The sequence below is a fragment of the Muntiacus reevesi genome, chromosome 1 (assembly GCF_963930625.1).
Source record: "Muntiacus reevesi chromosome 1, mMunRee1.1, whole genome shotgun sequence".
Classification (NCBI taxonomy): Eukaryota; Metazoa; Chordata; class Mammalia; order Artiodactyla; family Cervidae; genus Muntiacus; species Muntiacus reevesi.
In genome coordinates, this window is record NC_089249.1 from 30,213,606 (window position 1) to 30,238,235 (window position 24,630).

Here is a 24,630-nt window from a genome sequence, read left to right on the forward strand (position 1 = left end):
TATTTTAAAGACTTTTCACACATATGTAATATTTTGATACACACTGAATTCATAAGTATTTTTGCTCAACCCTAAAATAATTGCTTTTAAAAAAAGAAAGAAAAAACAGAGAGGCAGGCCTTTTCTACCATGTGATGGGTACAAACCAGCTAATAAAATCAGAGCAGAATATGTAAATAAATTGCAAGTTCAACTATCTCAGACATACAAGATTTTTTTCCATGTTTACATTTACAGATACTGAGAAGTTTTAATTTTTTATTTTTAACTGGAGGGTAATTGCTTTATAATGTTGTGTCAGTTTCTGCCATACAACAATGTGAATCGGCTATATGTATACATATGTCCCCTCCTTCTTGAACCTCCCTCCTACTTGTTTAATTTTTAAAGAAATAATAGTCATGGAAAAAATCTATCATCATAAATAACAAAAAGGGAAAGTTAATGGTTAAATTCTTCCTCTTAGCCACTAGGCAGACCTCTCCGAATGCCCATAACTCTGCCTTCTGGAGCCATTTCATCACCGTGAGTTCAGTAATAATACAGTAGCTGGAATCTAGACAAATGGCTGTAGCCCTTTTGCCCCTCACCTCAGAGTGGACTAAATTGGAACACAACAAATATTGGCTACTCACTTTTCGGTTTTCTTGTCTTCTGCCCAAGTGTCTGGCAAGTGTTCACTAACTCGGTATTTATAGTCTGGAGATTTCGTTGATCTGAAATTGCTTCCTCTAATTTATGCAGTGAAGGCTTCGCTTCTTCCCCGGCAGAGTGGGCTGCCCCATCTCCATCCTCCACCTGGATACCGACAGTGAACGCTGGATTTTAGCAGGGTGGCCGGGAAAGAAAGCAACTGAATGCTCACTCTGATCATGCACACGAAACTGAAAATGTGCTTTTCTTCTCAGGGAAGCGATAAGCCTCCGCTGAACTTCTGCAATTCTGTGTTTGCATGGGCTTCGTATGCCTGAGCTATTTCTACAGTGGCAGAAGTCTTGATATGTCAAGTTGCCTCTTTCTGCAAAGTTGCCTCTTTCATCAGCAGGCTGTTGACACCGCCTCTTACGACTCCCCCTTTACTTCCTCCGCTCACTGCTAGTCGAGAGGGACCGAACTTCGCAGTTCCTCTTTGTTTTTTTGCTTCCTCCTCCATTTTTACTTAAGGGTTTTAAGGACATCTGAGGAGACTTCCTGTGTCTGTAATGTAGTCAGTCAAAGGCCACCCTACCTGCTTCTCTGCCTCCTCCAACCACTGGCTGGCTTCTTGGACCTGCTTCCTGAAGATGGCTTCCTGCTTGACACCAACCTTTTGCAGTTGTGTGATGGTTTCTAGTTGTTTCTGCCTGGAGTTAAAAAAAGTCCCAACCACAAGCTGTCAGTGACATTTCAACCAAGAGTTAACCCTCGGAAGTTATGACAAGTTCAAATTTAATACAGTTCCTCAGAGATGAGAGGAAAAAGTGAAAGTATTTACATACAGATAAATGCTTCACAAATATAGAACTTTAATTAAAGCAATTATATTGCTCACTTAGTCTGATAACCTCACTTTACAGATAAAAAGTTTCCTATTCTACATTGGAATATTCAGTTCCCCACAAGCTACATTCATGGTTCTTAGCTACATTGGCACCACAATGAGGTCACTGTGACAGGTGCAATATTTACATATCACATCTAGCTTTTTCAAAAAAAAGAAAGGAAAAAGGAAGAAGGGAAGAGAAGAAAGAGGGGACAAAAGAAATAAGCACTTTGCTTCATGACATTAGCCTTTCTCCTTAAGAATTGTCAATTATGGTATAAATACATGCCAGGAACACAGGAAGGGCTGTTTCCAAGAATAGATAAAAGTGAGCAGTTAGTCTTCCTTCTGCAGTCTTCTCTTTTCTAAAGTCTTTCCCCCCCTTTCTTCCTCACCCCAAATCTCTTAGTGTGGTTATGTTACTTCTCCTTTGGATCCAATCCGAAACCTCAAAATATATACAAATGTATCTGTTAGCTAATGAGATTATTTAAACCATGCTATGTACTAATACATCCATGACTCTCTGGATACAACTTAACCTAAATAAGGACCTTAGCCCAAAGGAATGATATTCTTCAGGAGTTTCAAAACAATGAGGAAGACATGGTCAGGTTTAGGCTTTTTGCGTGACTCTCAAATGTTCATACATAGTCAGAATCCTACTGTGCATTGGCATAAATCCAGGCTTGATTACAAGAAGGACCATATGAGAGACAAAAATTGTCTTAAAGAATGCTTTACCACTGTGGCAAGCCAGCAAACAAAACCCTAACCAAAAATAAAAACTACCAAAACACACATTCTATTGAGCATTGTTCAATAATAGCATGCAGTCAGTTTTTTCTTTTTTTTAATTGTGGTAAGAACATTTCAACTGAGATCTACTCTATATACCTTAAAGTGTACAATACAGTGTTGTTAACTATAGGCACAATGATGTACAAAAGATCTCTGGAACTTATTCACCCATTTCCCCTCCCCAAGTCCCTAGAAACCACCATTCCACTCAGCTTCTACAAGTCTGACTATTTTATACACTTCATGTAAATGGAATCATGTAACATTTGTCCTTCTGTGACTGGTTTATTTCACTTATCATAATATTTTTAAGATTTGTGGCAAATTTCCTTCTTTTCTCAAAAAGCTTTCAAAAACTCTTTTTTAAAAAGGCAAATAATATTTCATTGTATGTATATATCATATTTTCTTTATTCATCCTAGATGAGCATTTAGATTGCTTCCACATCTTGGCTATTATGACTAATGCTGCAATGATTATGAGTGTGCAAATATCTTTTCAAGATTTTGGATTTGAATCCTTTTGGATATATACCCAGAAGTGGGACTGCTAGATCATATGGTAATTCTATTTTTAAGTTTTTTTAGAACCTCCAAACTATTTTCCATAGCAGTTGCACCACTTTAAATTCCTACCAACAGTATGCAAGGGTTTCAATTTCTCTACACACTTACAAACACTTGGTATCTTTTGGGATTTTTTTTTTATATAATAGCGTTCCGAACAGGTGTGATTCATTCATCATTGTGAATGACTCATTGTGGTTTTTATTTGCATTTTCCTGATGACTAATGATGTTGAACACCTTTTCATTTACTTGTTGGTCAATTTTATATCTTTTTTTGTAAAAAGGTCTGTTCACTTCTTTTACCTATTTTTAAATTGGGTTTTTCTTGTTACTGAGTTGTAGAAGTTCCTTCCATATTTTGAATATTGACCCCTTTTCAAATACATGCTCTGCAAATATTTTCTCTCATTCACTAGGTTACCTTTTCACTCTGTTATATCCTCAGATGTGTGGAAGCTTTTTAGTCTGATGTAGACTCGCTTGCATATTTTTTTCTTTTGTTGCTTATGCCTTTCGTTTTATATCCAAGAAAGTATTGCCAAGACCAATGTCATGAAGGTTTTCCCCCAAGTTTTCTTCTAGGAGTTTTATAGTTTTAAGCTTATGTTTAACTTTTCTATCCATTTTGAGTTGATTTTTCTATATGGTGCATGATAAGGTTCATCGTTATTCTTTTACATGTGGATATCCAGTTTCATTTGTTAACTGTCCACTCCCCATTGTGTATTCTTGGCACCCTACTTGAAGATCAGTTGATCATATATGTGAGGGTTTATTTCTAGACAATCTAGTCTATTTCACTGGTCTGTAGCTTTGTAATATATTTCAAAATCATCATGTGTGATACCTACAGCTTTGTTCTTTTTCAAGACTGTTGTGGTCTTTTGTAGTTCCATATGAATATTAAGAATTTTCTTTGATGAGGGTGATAGAGGAGAGTGAAAATCCTGGTTTAAAACTCAACATTCAAAAAACTAAGACCATGGCATCCAGCCCCATCACTTCATGAAAAATAAAAGGGGGAAAAGTGGAAACAGTGATAGATTTTATTTTCTTGGGTTCCAGAGTCACTGCGGACAGTGATTACAGCCTTGAAATTAAGACAGTTGCTCCTTGGAAGAAAAGCTATGACAAATAGATACCATGTTAAAAAGCAGAGACATCACTTTGCCAACAAGCGTCCATCTAGCCAAAACTATGGTTTTTCCCTTAGTCATATACAAATGTGAGAGTTGGACCATAAAGAAGGCTGAGTGCCAAAGAACTGATGCTTTCAAATTGTGGTGCTGAAGAAGACTCTTGAGAGTCCCTTGAACTTCAAGGAGATCAAACCAGTCAATCCTACAGGAAATCAACTCTGAGTATTCATTGGAAGGACTGATGCTGTAGCTGAAGCTCCCATACTTTGACCACCTGATGTGAAGAGCCGACTAACTAGAAAAGGAATGATTAAAGGCAAAAGAAGGGGGCAGTAGAGGATGAGAGAGTTAGATACCATCATTGATTGAATTGACATGAGTTTGAGAAAATTCCAGGAGATAGTGAAGGACAGGGAAGTCTGGCCTGCTGAGTCCATGGAGTCACAAAGAGTCAGACACAACTCAGTGACTGAATAACAACAAATTACTGTAAAAAATGCCATTTGAATTTTCACAGAGATTTCACTGAATCTGTAGATTGTTTTGGGTAGTATGAACATCTTCACAATATTGTCTTCCAATTCATAAACACAAGATGTCTTTCCATTAATTTACATCTTCTTTATTTCAGCAATGTCTCATAGTTTTAGTGTATAGATGTTTATCTCCTTAAAGTTTATTCTTATCTTATTGTTTTTATACTACTTTAAATAGGATTGTTTTCTCAGTTTTCTTTTCAGATAATTTATTATTAGTGTATAGAAATGCAACTGACTTATGTATATTGATTTTGTATGTTGCATCTTTGTTGAATTTATTAGCTCTAAATGCTTTTTGCGGAGTCTTTAGGGCTTTCTATATATAGATCATGTCATCTGCAGAAATGATTTACTTCTTTCTTTCCAGTGCTAGGGCCTTTTATTTCTTTTTCTTGCCTAATTGTTCAGGCTAGGACTGTATGTATCTATCATTACTAGTGAATTTTATACCTTAATGTACTTTTAATTGCTGTTTAAGGGCTTCCAAGGTGGCACAGCAGTAAAGAATCTGCTTACAATGCAGAAGACACCGGTTTGATCGCTGGGTTGGGAAGATCCCCTGATGAAAGAAATGGGAACCCACTCCAGTATTCCTGCCTGGAAAATTCCAAGGGAAAAGGAGCCTTATGGGCTACAGTCCATTTCATTTCAACTTCAATAACTCCCTTTAGCATTTCTTATATTGCAAGCCTAGTGGTAATGAACTCCACTTGGCTTTTGTTTGTATGGGAAAATATATCAACATTTTTGAGGGATAGTTTTGCTGGGTATAGTGCCCTTGTTTGGTAGTTCTTTACTTTCAATACTTCAAATATATCATTCCACTCCTTCCTGACCGGCAAGATTTCTGCTGAGAAATCCATTGATAGTCTTATGATTGCTCCCTTTTATCTGACAAAACCTTCCTCTCACTGCTTTCAAAATTCTCCCTTTGACTTTTGACAATTTGATTATAGCATGTCTCAGTGTGGATTTCTTTGGGTTCATCTTACTTGAAATCCTTCAGGCGTCCTGGGTCCTTCCCCAGATTCTGGAAGTTTTTAACCATTATTTCGCTGAATAACCTTTCTATTTCTTTTCTTCTCTCTTCTCCTTCTGGGATTCCATAACACATATGTTGGTCTACTTAATGATGTCCATTAAGTTTTTTCACTCTTTTTTTTTTACTCCTCTGACTAAATTTCCAATGACCTCTCCAAGTTCACTGATCTTTTATTCTGCTTGATCTAGCCTGCTATTGAACTCCTCTGATAAAAATTTCAGTATTCTCCTCCTCCAGTATTTCTGTTTGTCACTGTCTTATTTTTTATTTTTTTGTCTTTTTGTTGATAGCCTCCCTTTGTCTCACTTTGTTCATGCATTTCTCTCCCATCCTCATTGAATATCTTTATGACAGTTATTTTGAATTCTCTGTGAGGTAAATATTTTATCTCTGTTTCAGTAGGTGCAGTTTTGGGAAATTTATTTTGTTCTTTTATTTGAGACATATTTTCCTATGTCTTAATTTTTCTTGACTCTGTGTTGGTATCTTCACATTATAAACAAGAACCACTTCTCCCAGTATCTACAGGCAGGCCTTTTACAGGAAAAATTCCTTACCAGACACTTTGAGCAGAGATTCTAGGAATAATCCCTCAAAATCTCTATGTTAGCTCAACCCACCATTCTTGTTCTTAGTGGAACCTAAGTATACGAGATTTCCATCATTGCTGATACAGGCAGGATAGAAGCCAATCTCTTAGGCAACCCCCAAAAAGCATGCAATGTTGTATGTATGATCCAACCCTTTCCTTCCCCAGGGAGAAGCAGTGATCAGGAATTTTTCATCTGTCTATTTTATGCTGGCCAGGGGTAGGGACTATGATGAATGATTATGTGCTAATATAAACCACTTGCTTTGCTTTCAGTGTCCCCCAGTGTCTGGAGTACACCCAGTTCTGTCTGCATTCTGACACAGATGAAACAGAAGATAGTATTCTGGGCAGTCTTCAGCAAAGTTGGAACGCTGGGCACAACAGTCCAACTCTTGCCCTATCTAGAAAGAAGTTCAGAACTGGAGGGTCCCTTCTGATCATATGACACTGTGCCATGAGCAGGAATTATGGTGAGAGGGTATTTAGAATTTTCCTACCAGCATTGATGTGGCTCATTTCATGGTTACCCAGGGTGTAAGAGCCTCTTAAGTAGTTGCTGGACTTCTCACAAAGGGAATTTGTTCATGTATTACTGTTGAGTCAGTGTATCTATTGGAAGAAGGAGGGTCCATTACTTTCTATTCCACCTTCTTGCTGGTATCACCTCCTCTGTTTTTTAAGACATCAATTTTATCTACTTTTATCTTTTCCAGGAATAGTCTAAGCTCTCAAGAGTATCCACTATCTTTCCAGGGAAAGTAAAAGGAATATGAAGACCAACAGAAATCCATACTTAATAATACTAAAGTTTTTCATGACTTATGTGTACTTACACCTATAAATGTTATGGCAAATAACAGTTTACAATAACATTTATTTACTTTGATGTTATAAATATGAAGCACAGCAGCCTTAGAAATAGCTTTAACAAATTAGATAGTATCATTTAGCAGATGAATATCAATTAAAGGTATTCAACAGAAACTTTGAAGATTTTTCTTCTATAGGGATTTTCATTATCATGTTAAGAGGTGTAGTAGCTTTAGCTTTGTGTGTGTGTGTGTTTAAATTCAACAACTCTCCTTGTTATTATGTCCTAATGCTGAATCTTGATTTTTCACTCTTACGAAGTCTGAGTCTCCTCCAGATCTTACCATCTAGTGCCTCATTTACAAAGTTTTCAGACCAAAAACAATTAAGGATGACTCTTTCTTGCATTCCCACATCTAACTTACTAGTATGTCAGATCTGATCTACCCTTAGAACACAGTTTGAATCCAACCATTTCTTATCACCTTCATGACTATCACCCTGGTTCACATTATACCCCTCACCTGGACTATTACAATGGCACCTAACACAATAGCTTTTTTGACCATGACTCAGTAAACATTTTATATTTCACTCAAGCACACACACATGCACCCGGCTGAAACAAAAATTTTATGAAATAGTACTTTACTCTTACTATATGTAAAGTATTCTTATGTTTTGTGTTTATTTCTTTAAAGGGTCATAATCCAGTAAATTGACTTCAAGATACCTAATTGGTGATCTGTTATTGAAAAAAGCTCTTCTCACGTGTCTGTTTTCACTTTTGCCTTCTATAGACAATTCTCTACCTGGCAGCCAGAATGAATTTCCAAAACACAAGTCATATTATTTCTCTGCTTATAATCTTCCAATGACTTCCCATCTATTCAAAATAAAACCCCAATTCCTAAATGTGATCTGCAAGGCTGAGGACCTGACCTCTGCTTTTCCCCCTTGTCATTGCCTACCACTCCCCAGCACTCACCCCACCCCTGCCATGCTGACCCTTTGTTGCTGTTCAAACATACCAAGCTCATTACAACCCAAGGTCTTTTCCACTGACTATTTCCTCTGCCTAGAATACTCCCCAAATCATCACATATCTCACCTTCTCACTTCATTTATCTACTTAACTTACTATTCCTCAGACAGACCTTTCCTGGCCATTCTTTCTAAAATTAGGTCTTTATGCCCCTGGTCAGTCTTGGTCTTCTTATCCTGCTTTAATTCTCTTTATATCACCTACTACTCCCTGGAATTGTACTATATAGTTACATGTTTGTTCATTATCTGTGTCCCCTAATAGATCTTAATTTTATGGAGGTAGAGATTTCCATCTTCTTTTCTATAATTTCCTAGCATTTAGAGGGGGAAAAAGTCTGGCAAAGAAGGGGCACTTGGATGTACAAAAGCATTTGCAAATGATCACATTCTTTTCTCACCAAGCCCTCTAAGGGTATTTTTTTTTCCCCCACTGCTTCTTGTTGCCTCACTCAACTCTTTCCAATCCTCAGCACTGGAACTATTTATCTTGCACCTGAATGAAAACATTCTCCTCACCAAACAATTAACTTCTGAAAGCTTGCTTTTAATAAATATTTCCTACTTCATCTAAACATAGAATTCTTTCTCACTCCCACAAAATACTTTACTCATGTCCTTAATCACAGTTAAGACCTATAGCCAAATCCTTTTGTGTGTAGACTCTTTGTGGTTTTGTGTCTTTTAAATTATGTTTAGAAAGCAGGAGCTAAGTCATCTTTGCATTGATGAGTATTATTTTTCCCAATGAAAGGTTGAGCAAAATACTATTATATTATGCTCAGTCATATCCAACTCTTTGCAGACCCACGGACTGTAGCCTGCCAGGTTCCTCTGTCCATGGGATTCTCCAGGCAAGAATACTGGAGTGGGTTACCACTTCCTACTCCAGGGGGTCTTCCCAACCCAGGGATCAAACCTGTGTCTCTTAAGTCTCCTGCATTGGCAGACAGATTCTTTACCACTAGTGCCACCTGCGAAACCGTAATATTATATTAGATATTTACAAGTAGATGGTGGGGGATTAATAGTTCAAAGAACATAGGTTTTGAAGTAGAATATATTTAGGCCTGATTCCAGCTGTCACTTAACTTCACCAGGATGACTTCTCTGGAGATAAACATATGTCAAATTTTTAGCACTACATGGAACACAGTGAACTTTTGACAAAGCACATTTACTGTGATTTAACTGGGCTGTTTTGTGTGTCTAAATAGGATAATAGAGAATATTCACTTACTCCAAGATGACTCTAGTGCAGGCCTCTCTTAAAGTAGTTCTTTGCTGCTAAACAGAAGAAGTTCATCGCTCCCTGTTGTGGAGATGGTATCTGTGTAAGGAAACTGCATATCTACTTAACCCATGCCTTTACCACTATGGGGAAGTCTGGACTCCTGGCTTCTTAGGAAAAGCAAAAGATCATCTTCTTGATAGTTTCTTCTGGTATTAACCTCTCTCTGATATCTAGTTTCCTTATTTGGGGGGAATAAAATCATTTTTTCTTGCAATTCTCTTTAAGTAACTATGCTCTCTAAGTACACTTTTTTCTTTTCACTTCAGTTCAGTTCAGTTACTGTCATGTCTGACCCTTTGTGACCCCACAGACTACAGCACACCAGGCTTCCCTGTCCATCACCAACTCCCAGAGCTTGCTCAAACTCAAGTTCATCGAGTCAGTGATTTCATGATTTTTTTCTTTTAATTTATTCTAATTTAAACTACACCCACATTCATTCATTCATCCAGTCAAAAAGCATTTCTTAGGTGAATGCTCAGTAAAGTATCAGCAGCTATAAAAATAGTGATTAACAAAAGATTTAATCCCTATCCCTGTTTAGTATTTAGTATGTTTAGTTTACAAAGTGCACAAATTTCAAGAGTTTTCCCCAAAAAGCATAAGAATTAAGGCGAGAGGAAGGATAAGGTTGTAAGTCATTTTATATTGGGAGTCTTCTATTCCCTATGACTTCTTTTATTTGAAATTTCATTGACTAGGGCCCAATGCAAAGCATTGTATACCAAGTTGGAACTTAAAGCCCAACGGGATAGGAGTCAACAGATCCAGCAGCAAGTCCTTCCAATAGTAGAGCTATTCATTTGCTGCTGCTATTGTTCAGTCACTCAGTCGTGTCCGACTCTTTGTGACCCCATGGACTGCAACGTGCCAGGCTTCCCTGTCCTTCACCATCTCCTGGAGCTTGCTCAAACTCATGTCCATTGAGTCGGTGATGCCATCCAATCATCTTGTCCTCTGTTGTCCCCTTCGACTCCTGCATTCTATCTTTCCCAGCATCAGGGTCTTTTCTAATGGGTCAGCTTTTCACAACAGGTGACCAAAAGATTGGAGCTTTAGCTTCAGCAACAGTCCTTCCAATGAATATTCAGATTGATTTCCTTTAGGATTGATTGGTTTGTTCTCCTTGCAGTCTAAGAGACTCTCAAGAGTCTTCTCCAACACGACAGTTCAAAAGCATCAATTCTTCAGCACTCAGCCTTCTTTGTGGTCTAACTCTCACATCTGTACATGACTATTGGAAAAGTCATAGCTTTGACTATATGGACCTTTGTTGGCAAAGTAATGTCTCTGTTTTTTAATATGCTGTCTAGGTTTGTCATAGCTTTTCTTCCAAGGAGCAAGTGTCTTTTAATTTCATGGCTGCAGTCACCATCTGCAGTGATTTCAAGCCCAAGAAAATAAAGTCTGTCACTCCTTCCATTGTTTTCCCATCTATTTGCCATGAAGGAATGAGACCAGATGTCATGATCTTAGTTTTTGGAATGTTGAGTTTTAAGCCAACTTTTTCACTCTCCTCTTTCACCTTCATCAATAGGCTCCTTAGTTCCTCCTCACTTTCTACCATAAAGGTGGTGTTGTCTGCATATCTGAGGTTACAGAGCTATCCATATGTTTTCCATTAATAACTCAAATCTTGATCAATTCACTTTATATTCTTTTGCTTCAGTCCTCTATAAAATTATGCAGCTTTGTGGAATGATCTCTAATGCCCCTTCTGGTTAAAAGAATTCTATATTCTGATTCCAAACTCCTTCTCTAGGCGAAATAACTCATTGTTTGGGTTTCCATAGATTTCAAGCTTACTACTTGCAATTTTGAATATATAGGTCAATCTCACACTATTTCACAATTCAGAATTGTCAAACAAAATGGTCCCCCTGAAAAAGTGGCACCTGAAATCAATGTATACAACTTGAGAAAAAGTAAACCGAATGCCATGGCAAATTACAAACATGTTATGTATATAAAGCATGGGTCACTTATACATAAGGGATCATCACCTGGAAAGAAATTCTTTTCTGAAATAAAAATATTCCAGCCTGAATCTCTTCAAAATGTCTATCAATTTGGCAAACTCTTTATCAAGGGATTCTTTATGGTTTCTCAAGTTGTTCAGTGTTAAGATGCAAAGATTTAGCTTCTCCTCCATCATATATCTGAATTCCTATAAGAAGAATCACAAAACAAGTTCCACTGTTCCAATGTTAAATATAAAGAAATAACAGGCAGTAGAACATGCTCTGGACATTCCCACACCAGCAGCACTCACTGTTACTGAACTCTAAAATTCTAATTGAATAGAAGTCAATTCTCAGTTGCCTAAAGATGGATGATACTGTGGACTGAATATCCCAATTTAACAAGTATATATTGGGCACACACAGTGTGCCTAAAATTGAGCTTTGCTTTCTTTTTCTTAAGGTAAGTGACCATTTCATCAATAATCACAGCAGCTTTATAGATAGAATAGAATGGGACTAGGATATTCAGTAAAATCAGTATTTGTTGATTACCACATTCAAAACCATATTAAAAGCCTTTAAAAAAAAGGTAAGTTTTACAAAAGGGCTGATATTAATACCCCAGAGTTTTCAACATTTACTTCTTGCTTTAGCTTAGCTTAGGGGGCTGATAGATGTTAGGAAGTAGTCCGGCAGTCAAGAAGTACAGATAATAAGTTATGGACACATTTAAGAGATTTCTTTATATATGCTTCCACTCTAACAAAACTGGGCATAGCTACCTAAAATGTTTCCACTTTCTGATATTCCGCTAATTTCTGGTATAATAAAACTGTCAAAGTCTCAAGAATAAGATTCTTTTGCACAATAATCATTCTATCAGAGAGAATTTTGAAAAGCCAAGGAAAAATTCAAGTTTAGACCAGCCAGTTCTCACAAGGATTCAAATAAAATACACTATTAATTTGCATCTTATTTACTCTTTGTCTCTCCAATGCATATGCCATATCCTCACACTCACTCACACTTTTCATATCACACTCTTCTCACTCATATACACAACCTCAAGCACATCCCCAGACACAAACTCTACACACATTCTCAGAATGAGTAGGCATAACACTGCAATGAAATGATACTGTGTGTAATAAGTGCTACCTGGGTTTAGAAAGTAGAAGATAAACCAGGAAAATCACAAACTTCATAATACTTACAGTAAGTTTGTTCTCCCACTGTTCTTTCACAGTAATCTCTGGATTAGTTACCCACTGTAGAAAATGATCAATTAGTGTTTCAACTTCAGAAACATCTTCATGCTGAAAAAGAATTCCATACCTTCAAATAGGAATTCAGTGAAAAGCATATAAAAAGAAGTCATTTAGACAAGGTTTAATATAGGTAATTTAGAAAGCCATCAGAGAGAATTCCGTGTTATCTAATGTCACCCAGTGACTTTCGTTTATCCCAGGATGTTGCCATGAGAAGATGCTAACTCTCTACTCTATATATGCTGAATATATCAGTTAAAACTATTTTTCAGAACAAAACCTACCCATTTTATTCTCCTCTCAAATAGAAAGAAGCAAGCATTTTCATGGATATTTTTTCATTCATTAAACTAAATATTATCTACTATAGACCAGGCAGTGATATTTTCTTGGGCTCCAAAATCACTACAGACAGTGACTGCAGCCATGAAATCAAAAGACACTTGCTACTTGGAAGAAAAGCTATGACAGACCTAGATGGCATATTATAAAGCAGAGATACCACTTTGCAGACAAAGGTCCATATAGCCAAAGCTATGGTTTTTCCAGTAGTCATGTACAGATGTGAGAGTTGGAGTATAAGAAGGCTGAGCACCAAAGAACTGATGTTTTCAAATCGTGGTGCTGGAGAAGATTCTTGAGAGTCCCTTGGACTGCAAGGAGATCAAACTAGTAAATCCCAAAGGAAATCAACTCTGAATATTCATTGGAAGGACTGATGCTGAAGTTCCAATACTTTGTCCACCTGCAAAAAGTCAACTCATTGGAAAAGACTCTGATGCTGGGAAAGATTGAAGGCAGGAGGAGAAGGGAGCAACAGAGGATGAGATGGTTGGATGGCATCACCAACTTAATGGAAATGAGTTTGAGCAAGCTCTGGGAAACGGTGAAGGACCGGGAAGCCTGGCATGCCATAGGCCACGGGTCAGACATGATTCAGTGACTAAACAACAACAACGTGCTAGACACTGTGAAAGGAACTGGAAATACCAACATGAAAATGCTGTTCTCTGCTTTCTCTGATCATCTAGGATTTTCAGTCAAAAATCAAGATAGAGACTTTCCTGGTAATCCGGTGCTTAAGAACTTTTCTTCCAATGCAGGTGGCATGGGTCTAATCCCTAGTCAAGGAACTAAGATCCCACATGCTACAAGACAACAAAGCACATGTACCACAATGCTTGAGCCCTCTTGCCACAACTACACGGCCCACGTGCTCTGGAACCCACGTACCACAACTGGAGAGAAGCCCGTGTGCTACAACGAACGATCCCACACACCACAACTAAGACCCAACACCCCAAAATAAATGAAAAAATGTTTTTTAAAAATTAAAATGGAAAAAGAAGTACTAGTCACTAACTAGAAGGAGTTCAATAGTCTTCAGCCCTCTGATACTAAAGATTAACTTGTAGGGACTATAAGCTCAAGCAATCTATACCTAATGGTCAGCCTGTTAGTCCTGATTGACCCAGAATTAGAAGATGCACATTAGGAAGATCTGGGAAAATTTTTTTCATTTCATAGTAGGATGTATTTTGTTCTCAACACATAGATAGGTCTGTGCTCAGCAAGCAGGCCGTAGGTCAGTTATCTGTAGATCTTCCTGGCCAGTGAAATAGCATACGATATGCAGATGTTATACAATACCAGATTCTGAAGTGCAGCTGTGAACTCCACTCTGTTTTGTTCAAGTTCTCTCAGCAACAGTAGCATTTCTTCTTCCATTATCACGTCCAGAGGTGACAAGCGGATTACATTGCACTGCCACTCAGTTTCATTGTTCTGAAACAATTACCAAAATGTCCACAACCCTGTCATCCTAATAAAGAATATCCATTATTTTTATTTTATGAAAATGATGCCCATGGGTCAATATAATGACCCCCATCAAGCATTCTAAATTATCTTATGAAATCCTCCTGTGTGCATGCCAAGTCACTCAGTCGTGTCTGACTCTTTATGGCCCCATGGACTGTAGCCCGCCAGGCTCCTCTGTCCATGGGATTCTCCAGGCAAGAATACTGGAGTGGGTTGCCATGCCCTCCCTCAGGGGATCTTCCTGACCCAGGGATTGAGACCATATCTCTTACGTCACCTGCATTGGCAGGTGGGTTCTTTACCAATAGCACCGCCTGGAACGACGCCTACATCCCCCCAAACTGCTCATTTCCTCTCTTGGATGCCTTCGGCTTAACATTTACTCATTCTTAAGGGACACTCACATATCTAATAGATAACATTTACATTTACATGATATAAACTTCTATGGCTCTAACTTTAAGAAAAGAAGGAAAAGGAAAGAAATTGTCAGAAAAAGAAAACTGTTGGTCAGGGGAGGGTGCACTCAACAAATCCCTTTGAAAACAGACTGGTTTCTTTGTCTCTCTTCCACTCATAGAAGATGCTCTCAGATGATGTTTCACAAAGCAAGCTTCTCATACTTCTCTCAAAGTCTCTGTGTCCTCTCATACTTTAGATAGACGACAACAACACATGTAACTTCCTTCTTGCTGTCATTTGGAAAAAAGTGATTGGGCTCTTATTCCAGATTCCAATTAGAAGGCAAAGACTTCCTAATCCATTAGTGGGATAAACTTCAGCACCAGAATGTTGCCCGCTGTTTAACCCCTGTTCAGAATTATAAAACTTTACAGGCTGGCATCTTGGCATCATTATTACCTCAGAGGACAGGGGATAAAAACACATCGCTGTGGTAGATTTAGCCACCATGTCATTCAGTCTGGCAGTTTGGCTTGGTTTCAAAAGCACACTAAAAAAAAAATGATGCATCTTTGCAACAGAATGTCAGGAAAGCACAGTCCTCAGCAGAATGTTCAAGACTGCCTGAGAACGCCTTGGGTGAAGCAACATATGTCGCCCTGCATCCTTGGCAGGAGAAATTCAAATGGCACTTGCCCCAAGGACGTTCTCTCCTTTCAAGGTCATAGCCCAGCTGTCAACAGGAGGACATTCTGGACAAATCTATCATCTACCCAACATGGAAGACCATCAAAGGAGCGAAAGAAAGCAATCTGCCAAAAAACATTTCCCAGCATTCCAAGCACATAACTGGAAAGTACAAAGGAACGAAAATATACTAGGGAGTCAGGTTCCAGCATTTCATTCATAAGAAGGCGTTTGACTCTTTCCTCCCCTGTTGTAAAGAACTGCCAACAGGCTGGAGGTTTTAAGGCACTAATTCATTTCGCTATTTTAAAATTAACCCCAAACATATAGAAATGCTAATTCATGTTCAGAGTATAATAATCAGTGTCATTAATTCAAGTCGGTACAATTATATTCTCTAGCAAAGAAATTTCATGTTCCTGCATGAAACAATGTAAATGAAACAACTAAATTTTTGATAGATACATTTACTTTGGGACTTGAAGAAATACTAAAAATAGTTCATGATCTCTACCACAATCTTTCAGACCCCAGGCTGGGGATCACTGCAGGTAGTCCTGAAAAATATCAAGATACGGAAAGATTTCCTGAGAAGTCCCTGGCAGTCCAGGGAGAGCGTAGGATCCCACCCTCTCACTGCCAAGGACTTGGGTTCGAACCCTGCTTGGGGAACTAAGATCACACATGCCATGTGGCCAAATATATGTGTGTATGTGTGTGTGTGTGTGTGTATACACATATATAAAGATTTTTAAAGTCCAGATTCACTAAACACACATTTCCACACCCCATGCTGGAGTCGCACTATAGTTTTCAGCCATAACTTGAAAAAGATTCATTCTTCCATGCTAAGAAACTTTAGACTTAGGTTTCATAAACTATCAGTGGATTCCCTCAAAATGTCATGGGTGATCTTCAGCAAGATACAGACCTTTACTTAATAGCAAGCTATTGCACATGTTGATTATTTTTGTGAAGGCTTCATTTGGTGATAATTACCTACCTCTGCAGACTGAGCAAGAATGAGTTCGCAGTGTAGAGATTTTACTTCTTCAGAGTCAAAACTCTTATGCTTTCCACCAAAATTTAACTGCATTCTGTTTCTCAAAAAAAAACAACAACAGTAGTCTGGTCTGGTTAGGTATGCCTTATGTTTTAAGTCACAAGAATAAGATTTATTTATCACCAAACAGTAAGCACTTATGCGCGCTGTATAAGGACTGTATAAAATACTTAAGACTACAGAGAGGAACAGAGGTAGTCTTTGCCCTCCAGGTGCTGCACACACTAGTGATTCTAGGCAGTTGCAAACAGGTAAGCCATACTTTCTTTTTAAGAATTGGAGCTAATAGTTGAATTTTGAAAATTTCCACTAAAAATCTAGAAGTTTTGCTTTTCTTTAAAAAATCAGAATATGTGATCACACTGGGTCCGTATATTCTTGATATAACAACTATCTGGAGCTAAGCAGGGTAACACCCCATCTTTACCTGGATAATGTACTTTCCTCATTTTCACCGCCCCCTTAATATAAGTATGTGCACTTACCCCACTGACTTTACTCATTTTGCTGCTTATGGGTTTCTGGACTAGCATGTTATATAAAATCAGAGACAAATGATAACATAAGGTTATCAGGTGTCAGGAAAGAGGTAAAAACAACATGCCATGCATGCATGCAGAAAGATTACTTAATCTCAAGGCATGAGAAAAGTAAGGGTGAGTGAGGTTGATGGAAAACTTGTGAAGGAATTTGTACTCTTAGGAGAGAAGCTGAGAAAACATCACAAAGTTACAGAAGGAAAGAACATGTCATGTTCAAAGAACTGCACACAGTTTAGTAGGTGAATAATGTAGAGCAGGGGACACATGACAGAGAGTTGGTGAGAGGTTACTTTCTACTTACATCATGAATTCCTGTTGTAAGTGCTGTAACTCTTGAGCCAGCTTGTTTTTCTCCCCTCGTAAGTTCTGGAATTACATACAACATTAGGCTGCCCATGTTACTCTACTGCGACATTCACATTTCTGTTTAAAATCCCCACCTTGAAAGTTGGGAGATTATTATGGTATACCTCAATAATGCTTCCATATTCTATGATCGTTGATTTAAGCTCTTCTATACTTACATCCTTCTGAAAAGTAGGAGAGAATTAATAGCAAATAAATGTATGAGTTTACCAAATCATATTTAGTAGACTAGCAATCTGAGTCAAAGAAGAATTATAGAATTATAAGTGCCTAATGATATGATGAGACCTTCTACAAATCTCATGATTTGAAAATTCAGCTAGTCTGGGTTTGCGATTAAAACTACAGAAAAACATAAGGGGCAGCAAGACATCTATATCTGACTGGTGTTGTTATGTTCTGTCTCTGCCTGGTCCGGTGAAATCATATCCTGAAAGGCAAATTTTAAATCCAAGTTAAAATTTTATTACTATGGCCTATTTAAGAAAAAAAAAAGGTGATTTTTACCTGCAAAATGACTAATAAATTATGAAAGCATCCAATTGTATGCAGTTCAAACCATATCTTTTAAAAATCATAGTTTTGTACTCCAAGACCAGAGGGTACAGTCAGTGTCTGACCTGTAGCTGTGTCCCATGAATGGCATGGTGCCTGGGGCATGAGAAGTATCTTACGAGTGTGGGGAGGGAGTGCAGAGCGGTGGAAGGACTAAAGTTACGGAGGAAGTGAGCAGTCATCGCTATTACAATGTCACTACATGGGGAGAGGGAACGCCCATGAGGAGGAGACACAGCCGGTAGCACAGTCAGTATTCTGGTCAAGGTCCACAGCTGTGAAGGATGCCTTTGAAATGTCATCAACTGCAGGGAAATGAAGTGAAATACTGCTCCTCCTTCCCTTTCCTGCCTTTGAATGTGGAAGCTTATTAACTTAGGCTGGGTCCTTTCTGGGTCTCTTAAAGCCACCAAGCCAGCATCCCTGTAGCCAGGAAAGTTTGTTACCAAATAGGCTATGATCATGAGAGACAAATATAAATAGGGTAATATTTATCTATCAAATTAATCAGTCAAACTAGGTAGAACATAACTCGGGATATATTGTTCTTCGCTGAAATGAATGACTGTACATTCATTAATGTTGTTATGAATTAAAACTTCATCATCACAGGGAGTTTCCAGTTGGTCCAATGGTTAAGACTCCTTGCTTCCACTGCAGGGGCATGGATTCAATCCCTGGTCAAGGAATCAAGATACTGAGTGCCCCGAGGTGTGGCCAAAAATTAAAAAACAAAAGACAAACAAGACAAAACACTGCATCACCACTATCTAGCCAGTGACGGGCAAATCGTCATACTAATATTGTTGAATAAAGGGATGGCTATCACCACAATTTACAGAGGATATGTTAAAATATCCCAAGTGGAAAAGTCAACATTGTTCACTCAGAAGAACAATTTTTATTCTTACAAATAAAGAAATGCCTTGTGACAGAATGTTAGAATCAGATACTTTAACAGGGGTGGAGTTATGCAAATATCATCGCCTTCCTCTATTACTTGGAGGGAGTCTCCAGGATTCCATGGGCAGAGAGAGTACCAACCTTCTGTAAACTTGCATCTATATTAAGCAAAGTGTTTTCATACATGTGTAACTGCATCTGAAAAGAAACACATTTAGGGAAGGCCACTGGGATATTGCTTTGGTAAAGGACAATGCCGCAAAATCATGGCACAATCAGGAGACATGTTTCTGAAGCACTTTTTATATGCATGCATTTTTCACTTTATAAAGAGCCTTTCCAATAGCCTCACAACATCCCTCAAAGCCAAGGTCATTGCCCTCTCTCTACCAGGAAGGAAGTCAAAGCTCAGCACTACCCAGAGCCTTGCCCGGTCACACCTAGCAAGTGACAGAACAGAGTCTAGAATCTGAGTCTCCAACTCCAGCCAAGGGCTCTTCCCACTGCTTCACACTTCACATAATAAAAGGACACTGAGTGTGTTCATTTTTTGGTGAAAATAAAAATGTAGGTAGAACATGAACACAGACTCCATATGGGCATGTAAAAGACTCTTCCTCTTTTAAAAAGCAGTTTAAAAATGTTCAAGCTTTCTTTTAGCAAAGTGAATATTAAGGATATTATCAGTTTATTCAAACCAAAAGCAAGCTTATTGGCATAGACTTCTTAGTAGGATGTAATTGAGAAAAATGAATATTGTTTGAATGGAAAACTTGGAAAAATAATAGCATAGTCAGAAGTAGAATTGTCATCATAATCATACATGCTTTATATTCCTTTATAGTTCTCAAGGTATTTTCACATAATCCTTTCATTTGAGTTTCCAACAAGCTTGTGGAATGTTATATATTAAATGTAACCATTTAATAGATGGAAAAACTGAGATTTAAAGAAGTTAACTAATTGCTTGGGGTTAAAAGCTTTTACCCTGGAGAAGAAAATGGCAACCCACTTCAGTATTCTTGCCTGGAGAATCCCCATGGACAGAGGAGCCTGGCGGGCTACAGTCCGTGGGGTCACAAGAGTTGGACAACACTTAGTGACTAAACCACTACTGCCATAAATTTTTAAGTCGAGAAGACAGGATTTGAATCCACATCTTCTCTGGCTCTTTCTACTAGTTTATGGCAGTTATATTTTCCAAAACAGTCATTCCCAGAATAAAATCAATGTTTAACATCTACATTATAATGGCTATAATATATATATATATATATATATATATATATATATGTATATACACACGTGGAATTGGGTGTCTGCTAAGAAAAGTGAGAATTCCACATATAGATATGAATTTTAAGTACATCATTTCAAACATATACTAAAGCAAAAAATACTGTTCAAATAAACCATCAGAGATAACAAAAAGCATGACACAAATTCCTGACTTTAGTAATAGTTACCTTCTGTTTCCTGATAATAAAGAATGGCAGATATAATAAAAAGATACTTTTATCAATATAGATTAAAAAATCATCTTTGTAAGATATAATTTCTTAATTCAATAGAGTTGAATTAAAAAATCAAGATGGACTTCTTTCCCCATCTTTCACTTTTTTCATTAAGAAGGTACAATAGCTGAACTTTTCCCTGATGAATTTGAAAAATTAGATACTATTAAATTAGAAATTGTCACTATAATAAAAAATATAAATGATAGCAAATGGTGGCAAGGATGTGGAGTAATTTGAACCCTCATGCGTAGCTAATGGAAATGTAAAATGGTATAGCTACTTTGGAAAAAAATCTGGCAGTTCCTCAAAAGGTTAAACATAGTTATCATATGATGCAGTAATTTGACTCTTAGATACATACTCAAGAGAAATTAAAACTTACATTCACACAAAAATTTATACATGAATATTCATAGCACCATTACTCATTATAGTAAAAAAAAAAAAGGAGGAACAGCTTAAATGTCCAGCAATTGATGAATGAACAAAATGTGCTATATTCCTATAATGGACTATTATTCAGCAATACAAGGAAATGAAATAATGATATATGCTATGACATGAATGAACTCTCAAAACACCAGTCTCAGTGAAGAAAGCCAGTCGCAAAAAACAATATAATGTATATGACTCCATTTATATGAAATGTCCAGAATAGCTAAATCTATGGAGATAGAAAGCTGATTAGTGTTTGTCTAGTGTTGGGGAAGAATGGAAAATGACCACTGAAGGGATTTCTTTTTGGATGATAAAAGTATTTTAAAATTGATTTTGGTGATGGTTACACAACTCTGAATATATTTAATACTAAAAACCACTGACCTGTATACTCTGAGTGAATTTAATGGCATATGTGTTATGTATCAGTAAAGCTGCTACATTAAAAAAGCAGAAACTGCCTTTTATATAACTCAGACATCTAGAGGAGTAAAAATTTCAAAATTTATAATGAAAGGTCATTGTGTCAATGAGTCACAAACACCTTCATAAAGTAATGGCAATTTGATGCAAGAAAATATTTTACCAGTATTTGAGAAGTGCTTACTTGGTGCTCTTTCTCAGTTTTAGACAAGTCCTCAATCTTCTCTTCCAATTTATATATATCCATAATGTTCTTAGCATTCTAATGTAAAATAAGATAGTATTCTTAGATTTAGACCCAAAAAAATATATAAAAGGACATCACAAAGTCTTTTTTAGAAAGTTATATTTTCATCATTGACATCGTAATCCATTTTAAACTAAGTGACAGAACTTTAGACTTTGTCCAAAAATAACACAATCTTTTTAATGTGATCATCCACGAATATTCTCAGTAATCCCTTCTTATTTTCCATTCCATGTGAGCCACTCACTCCCTAGACATACCTTCAGACTTGTCATTACAGCAACTAGGACCCTTCTGTTACCTTAATTGCAAAAGCATCTCCCTTTTCAACCATTACTTCTTGTCTTTCCAGATTACTTCTTTGTGCCTCAACAAACCTTCAGTCCCCACGGGAGCCTGCAATCCAATGATCCCACTACTTTCTCATTACCCTCCCACCTTCCCGTGAACTCAGTCCCCTCTTGACAGCTTAAATTCTTCCATGGTCAATCATTACAATCTCTTACTTCCACATCCCTTCAATTCCCTTGGCTCTCCCCTATTTCTTAGTATTTTCTTAATTTCAGATTGCCATCCACTCCATGCCAGCACGTTTTCCAATAACGATTGTTAAAGAGAAATGCAAATAAACCAATAGGTCACACATTAAATTTGCAGGCTTTAATCTCAAGGTTTTCTGGTGATTATATCATACCTATTCAAAAGGCCGTTTGCCTAAAGCAAGGATTTGCAAACTATACCAACTGCCCTTCTCCATTCTCAGAGACCAACTCTGACTACTTGGTTTTATAAATAAAGCTTTATTAAGACACAACTGAGCCCATTGTTTTCAGATCGTCCTTAGCTGCCTTCACCTTGCAACAGCAGAAGTGAGTGGTTGTGACAAAGTCCTTCTAGCCAGGCAAGCTTAAAAATATTTACTATCATATCCTTTACAAAAGGTTTGCTAACTCCTGGCCTATTTCATTCTTTCTCTCTCCTTGAACTTCCAATAGCTCCTCCAACATCCTCACTCTCAGCCAATGACTTTGCTCTGTATTTCACTGAGACATTAGAAAGTATTCAGTTCAGTTCAGTCGCTCAGTCATGCCCAACTCTTTGCAACCCCATGGACTGCAGCACGCCAGGCCTCCCTGTCCATTGCTAACTCCTGGAGTTTACTCAAACTCATGTCCACTGAATCGGTGATGCCACCCAATCGTCTCATTCTCTTTCATCCCCTTCTCCTCCTGCCTTCAGTCTTTCCCAGCATCAGGGTCTTTTCAAATGAGTCAGTTCTTCACATGAGGTGGCCAAAGTATCGGAGTTTCAGCTTCAGCATCAGTCTTTCCAACCAATATTCAGGACTGATCTCCTTTAGGATGGACTGGTTGGATCTCCTTGCAGTCCAAGGGACTCTCTAATAGAAACTATTAGAAGTGAATTTTCCATATTACTTGGATATATAATAAATACTTTGGGATATTATAAAGCATTTGCTGACCTGAATACTTTATCCACTTCTTTTGTTCCTGCTTCGGTCTAAGTCTTCACTGACTTTTGCCTGCTTTATTATTAATACAAGAGCCTCCTAATTGGTCTCCTCACTTCTTCCCTCACCCCACAGTTGATTCTAAAGCCAGGAGCCAGAGAAATCTTGTTAAAACTGAAACTATATGATGTTACTCCTATGCTCAAAACTGTTCAGCAGCTCCCATCTCACTCAGCATAAACAACCAGAGTCCAAACAATGCTTTTATGAGATCCTGGGGGTCCAGGTCCCCACAACTCTCTGTAGCACCTTGTGGTACTTATTTCCTCTGCTCCAGCCACACTGATCTTGCTATCTCTTAAAAATGGTGGGCAGGCTACAGCCTGAAGACTTTGGACTTGCTATTTCCTCTGCCATCAGTGCTCTTTGAGATGAACCTCAGAGTTTTTAACCAAAAATTAACTTCACAGTTCTACTTTTCCTAACCACCCAATAAACTAGGGTTTATAAAGCAAACCTTTATTTTTGTGTTTTTGACCACAAGGCAGGTGGAATTTTAGCTCCAAGACCAGGCATCAAACCCACATCCCCTGCATTGAAAGGTGGAGTCTTAACCACTGGACCACCAGGGAAGTCCCCTAACCACCCTGGTTTAAGTCGCCATTTTCTGTCCTTCTCCTCTTGGTGGCATTAATCCCATTTAACATGCTAGTTTCACACAGGCTATTTTGCTTAAGTACGTATTCACTTAGAATAGAGTCTATCTCCCAGTGAATGTGTGTATAACAAGTAAATAAATGTAAGCGAATAATTGGCTTTCCCAATGGCTCAGTGGGTAAAGAATTCACCTGCAAATTCAGAAGACACAGGAGATGTGGGTTTGATCCCTGGGTCAGGAAGGTCCCTTGGAGGAGGAAATGGCAACCTAGTCCAGTATTCTCATCTGAAAAATCCCACGGACAGAGGAGCCAGGCGGGTTATAGTCCATAGATTTGCAAAGAGTAGGACACGACTGAGTGACTAAGCACTCCATTGAATAATTACCCAAGCCAGTGTGCTGTCACTCTTCACAATGCATCAGATTTTTACCTCCTAAAGGAAAGTGAGTGACATCTATATGCCTTTTCTAACACAAGTCAGTCATTGTAATGCCATCTCATGAAGAAGAGTTCTAAGTCTCCTTCCTTCTATCTCAATTCTAAATTGACATACTACAATTCTTTGATGGTAGTCAATCATCTTAAATATGAGAAGAAAAATATATTACATTGGGAGCTTACTTCAAAAGCACTAGTTTCACGGAAACCTGGCCTGGCAGCTGTAATATATCTAAATAAAATGCAAGATTTCTTTCCAATCCTTAGCTGTTGCTTTCCAATCCATTATGAATGTCCACTTAGGCCACAAACAAAACATAAAAAAAAGAGTTGGATAACTCTTTAGATCATTCATTGCAGCTTAATAAATAACTGTAATAAACTTATATAAAGCACAACCAAAAAACTGTACATAACGATTGACATTCAAAAGGTACCTATAAAAAAAAAAAAGAAAAAAAGATACCTATAAAGAATTTTTCTTCAAAACAGTAACTTACTAATAGCTTTTCTA

The 24,630-nt window shown here is 37.7% G+C and overlaps 1 protein-coding gene across 3 annotated transcripts in view; it reads right to left on the reverse strand.

The window, feature by feature from the left end:
- IRAG2 (inositol 1,4,5-triphosphate receptor associated 2) overlaps window positions 1-24,630 on the reverse strand; it is a 96,313-nt gene that overhangs the window by 53,154 nt on the left and 18,529 nt on the right. Inside the window, exons 9-18 of one of the 3 annotated variants that reach the window (XM_065940235.1) lie at window positions 21,486-21,563; window positions 19,065-19,121; window positions 17,570-17,629; window positions 17,401-17,465; window positions 16,498-16,597; window positions 14,235-14,369; window positions 12,531-12,632; window positions 11,356-11,519; window positions 1,229-1,343; window positions 636-798 (exon numbers count right to left, since the gene is read on the reverse strand). In XM_065940235.1, the coding sequence (XP_065796307.1) occupies window positions 636-798; window positions 1,229-1,343; window positions 11,356-11,519; window positions 12,531-12,632; window positions 14,235-14,369; window positions 16,498-16,597; window positions 17,401-17,465; window positions 17,570-17,629; window positions 19,065-19,121; window positions 21,486-21,563 (1,039 nt within the window). Of the gene's footprint in view, window positions 1-635; window positions 871-1,228; window positions 1,344-11,355; window positions 11,520-12,530; window positions 12,633-14,234; window positions 14,370-16,497; window positions 16,598-17,400; window positions 17,466-17,569; window positions 17,630-19,064; window positions 19,122-21,485; window positions 21,564-24,630 lie in introns of those variants that run through there. The other 2 variants (XM_065940243.1, XM_065940253.1) reach the window with 2 other exon arrangements.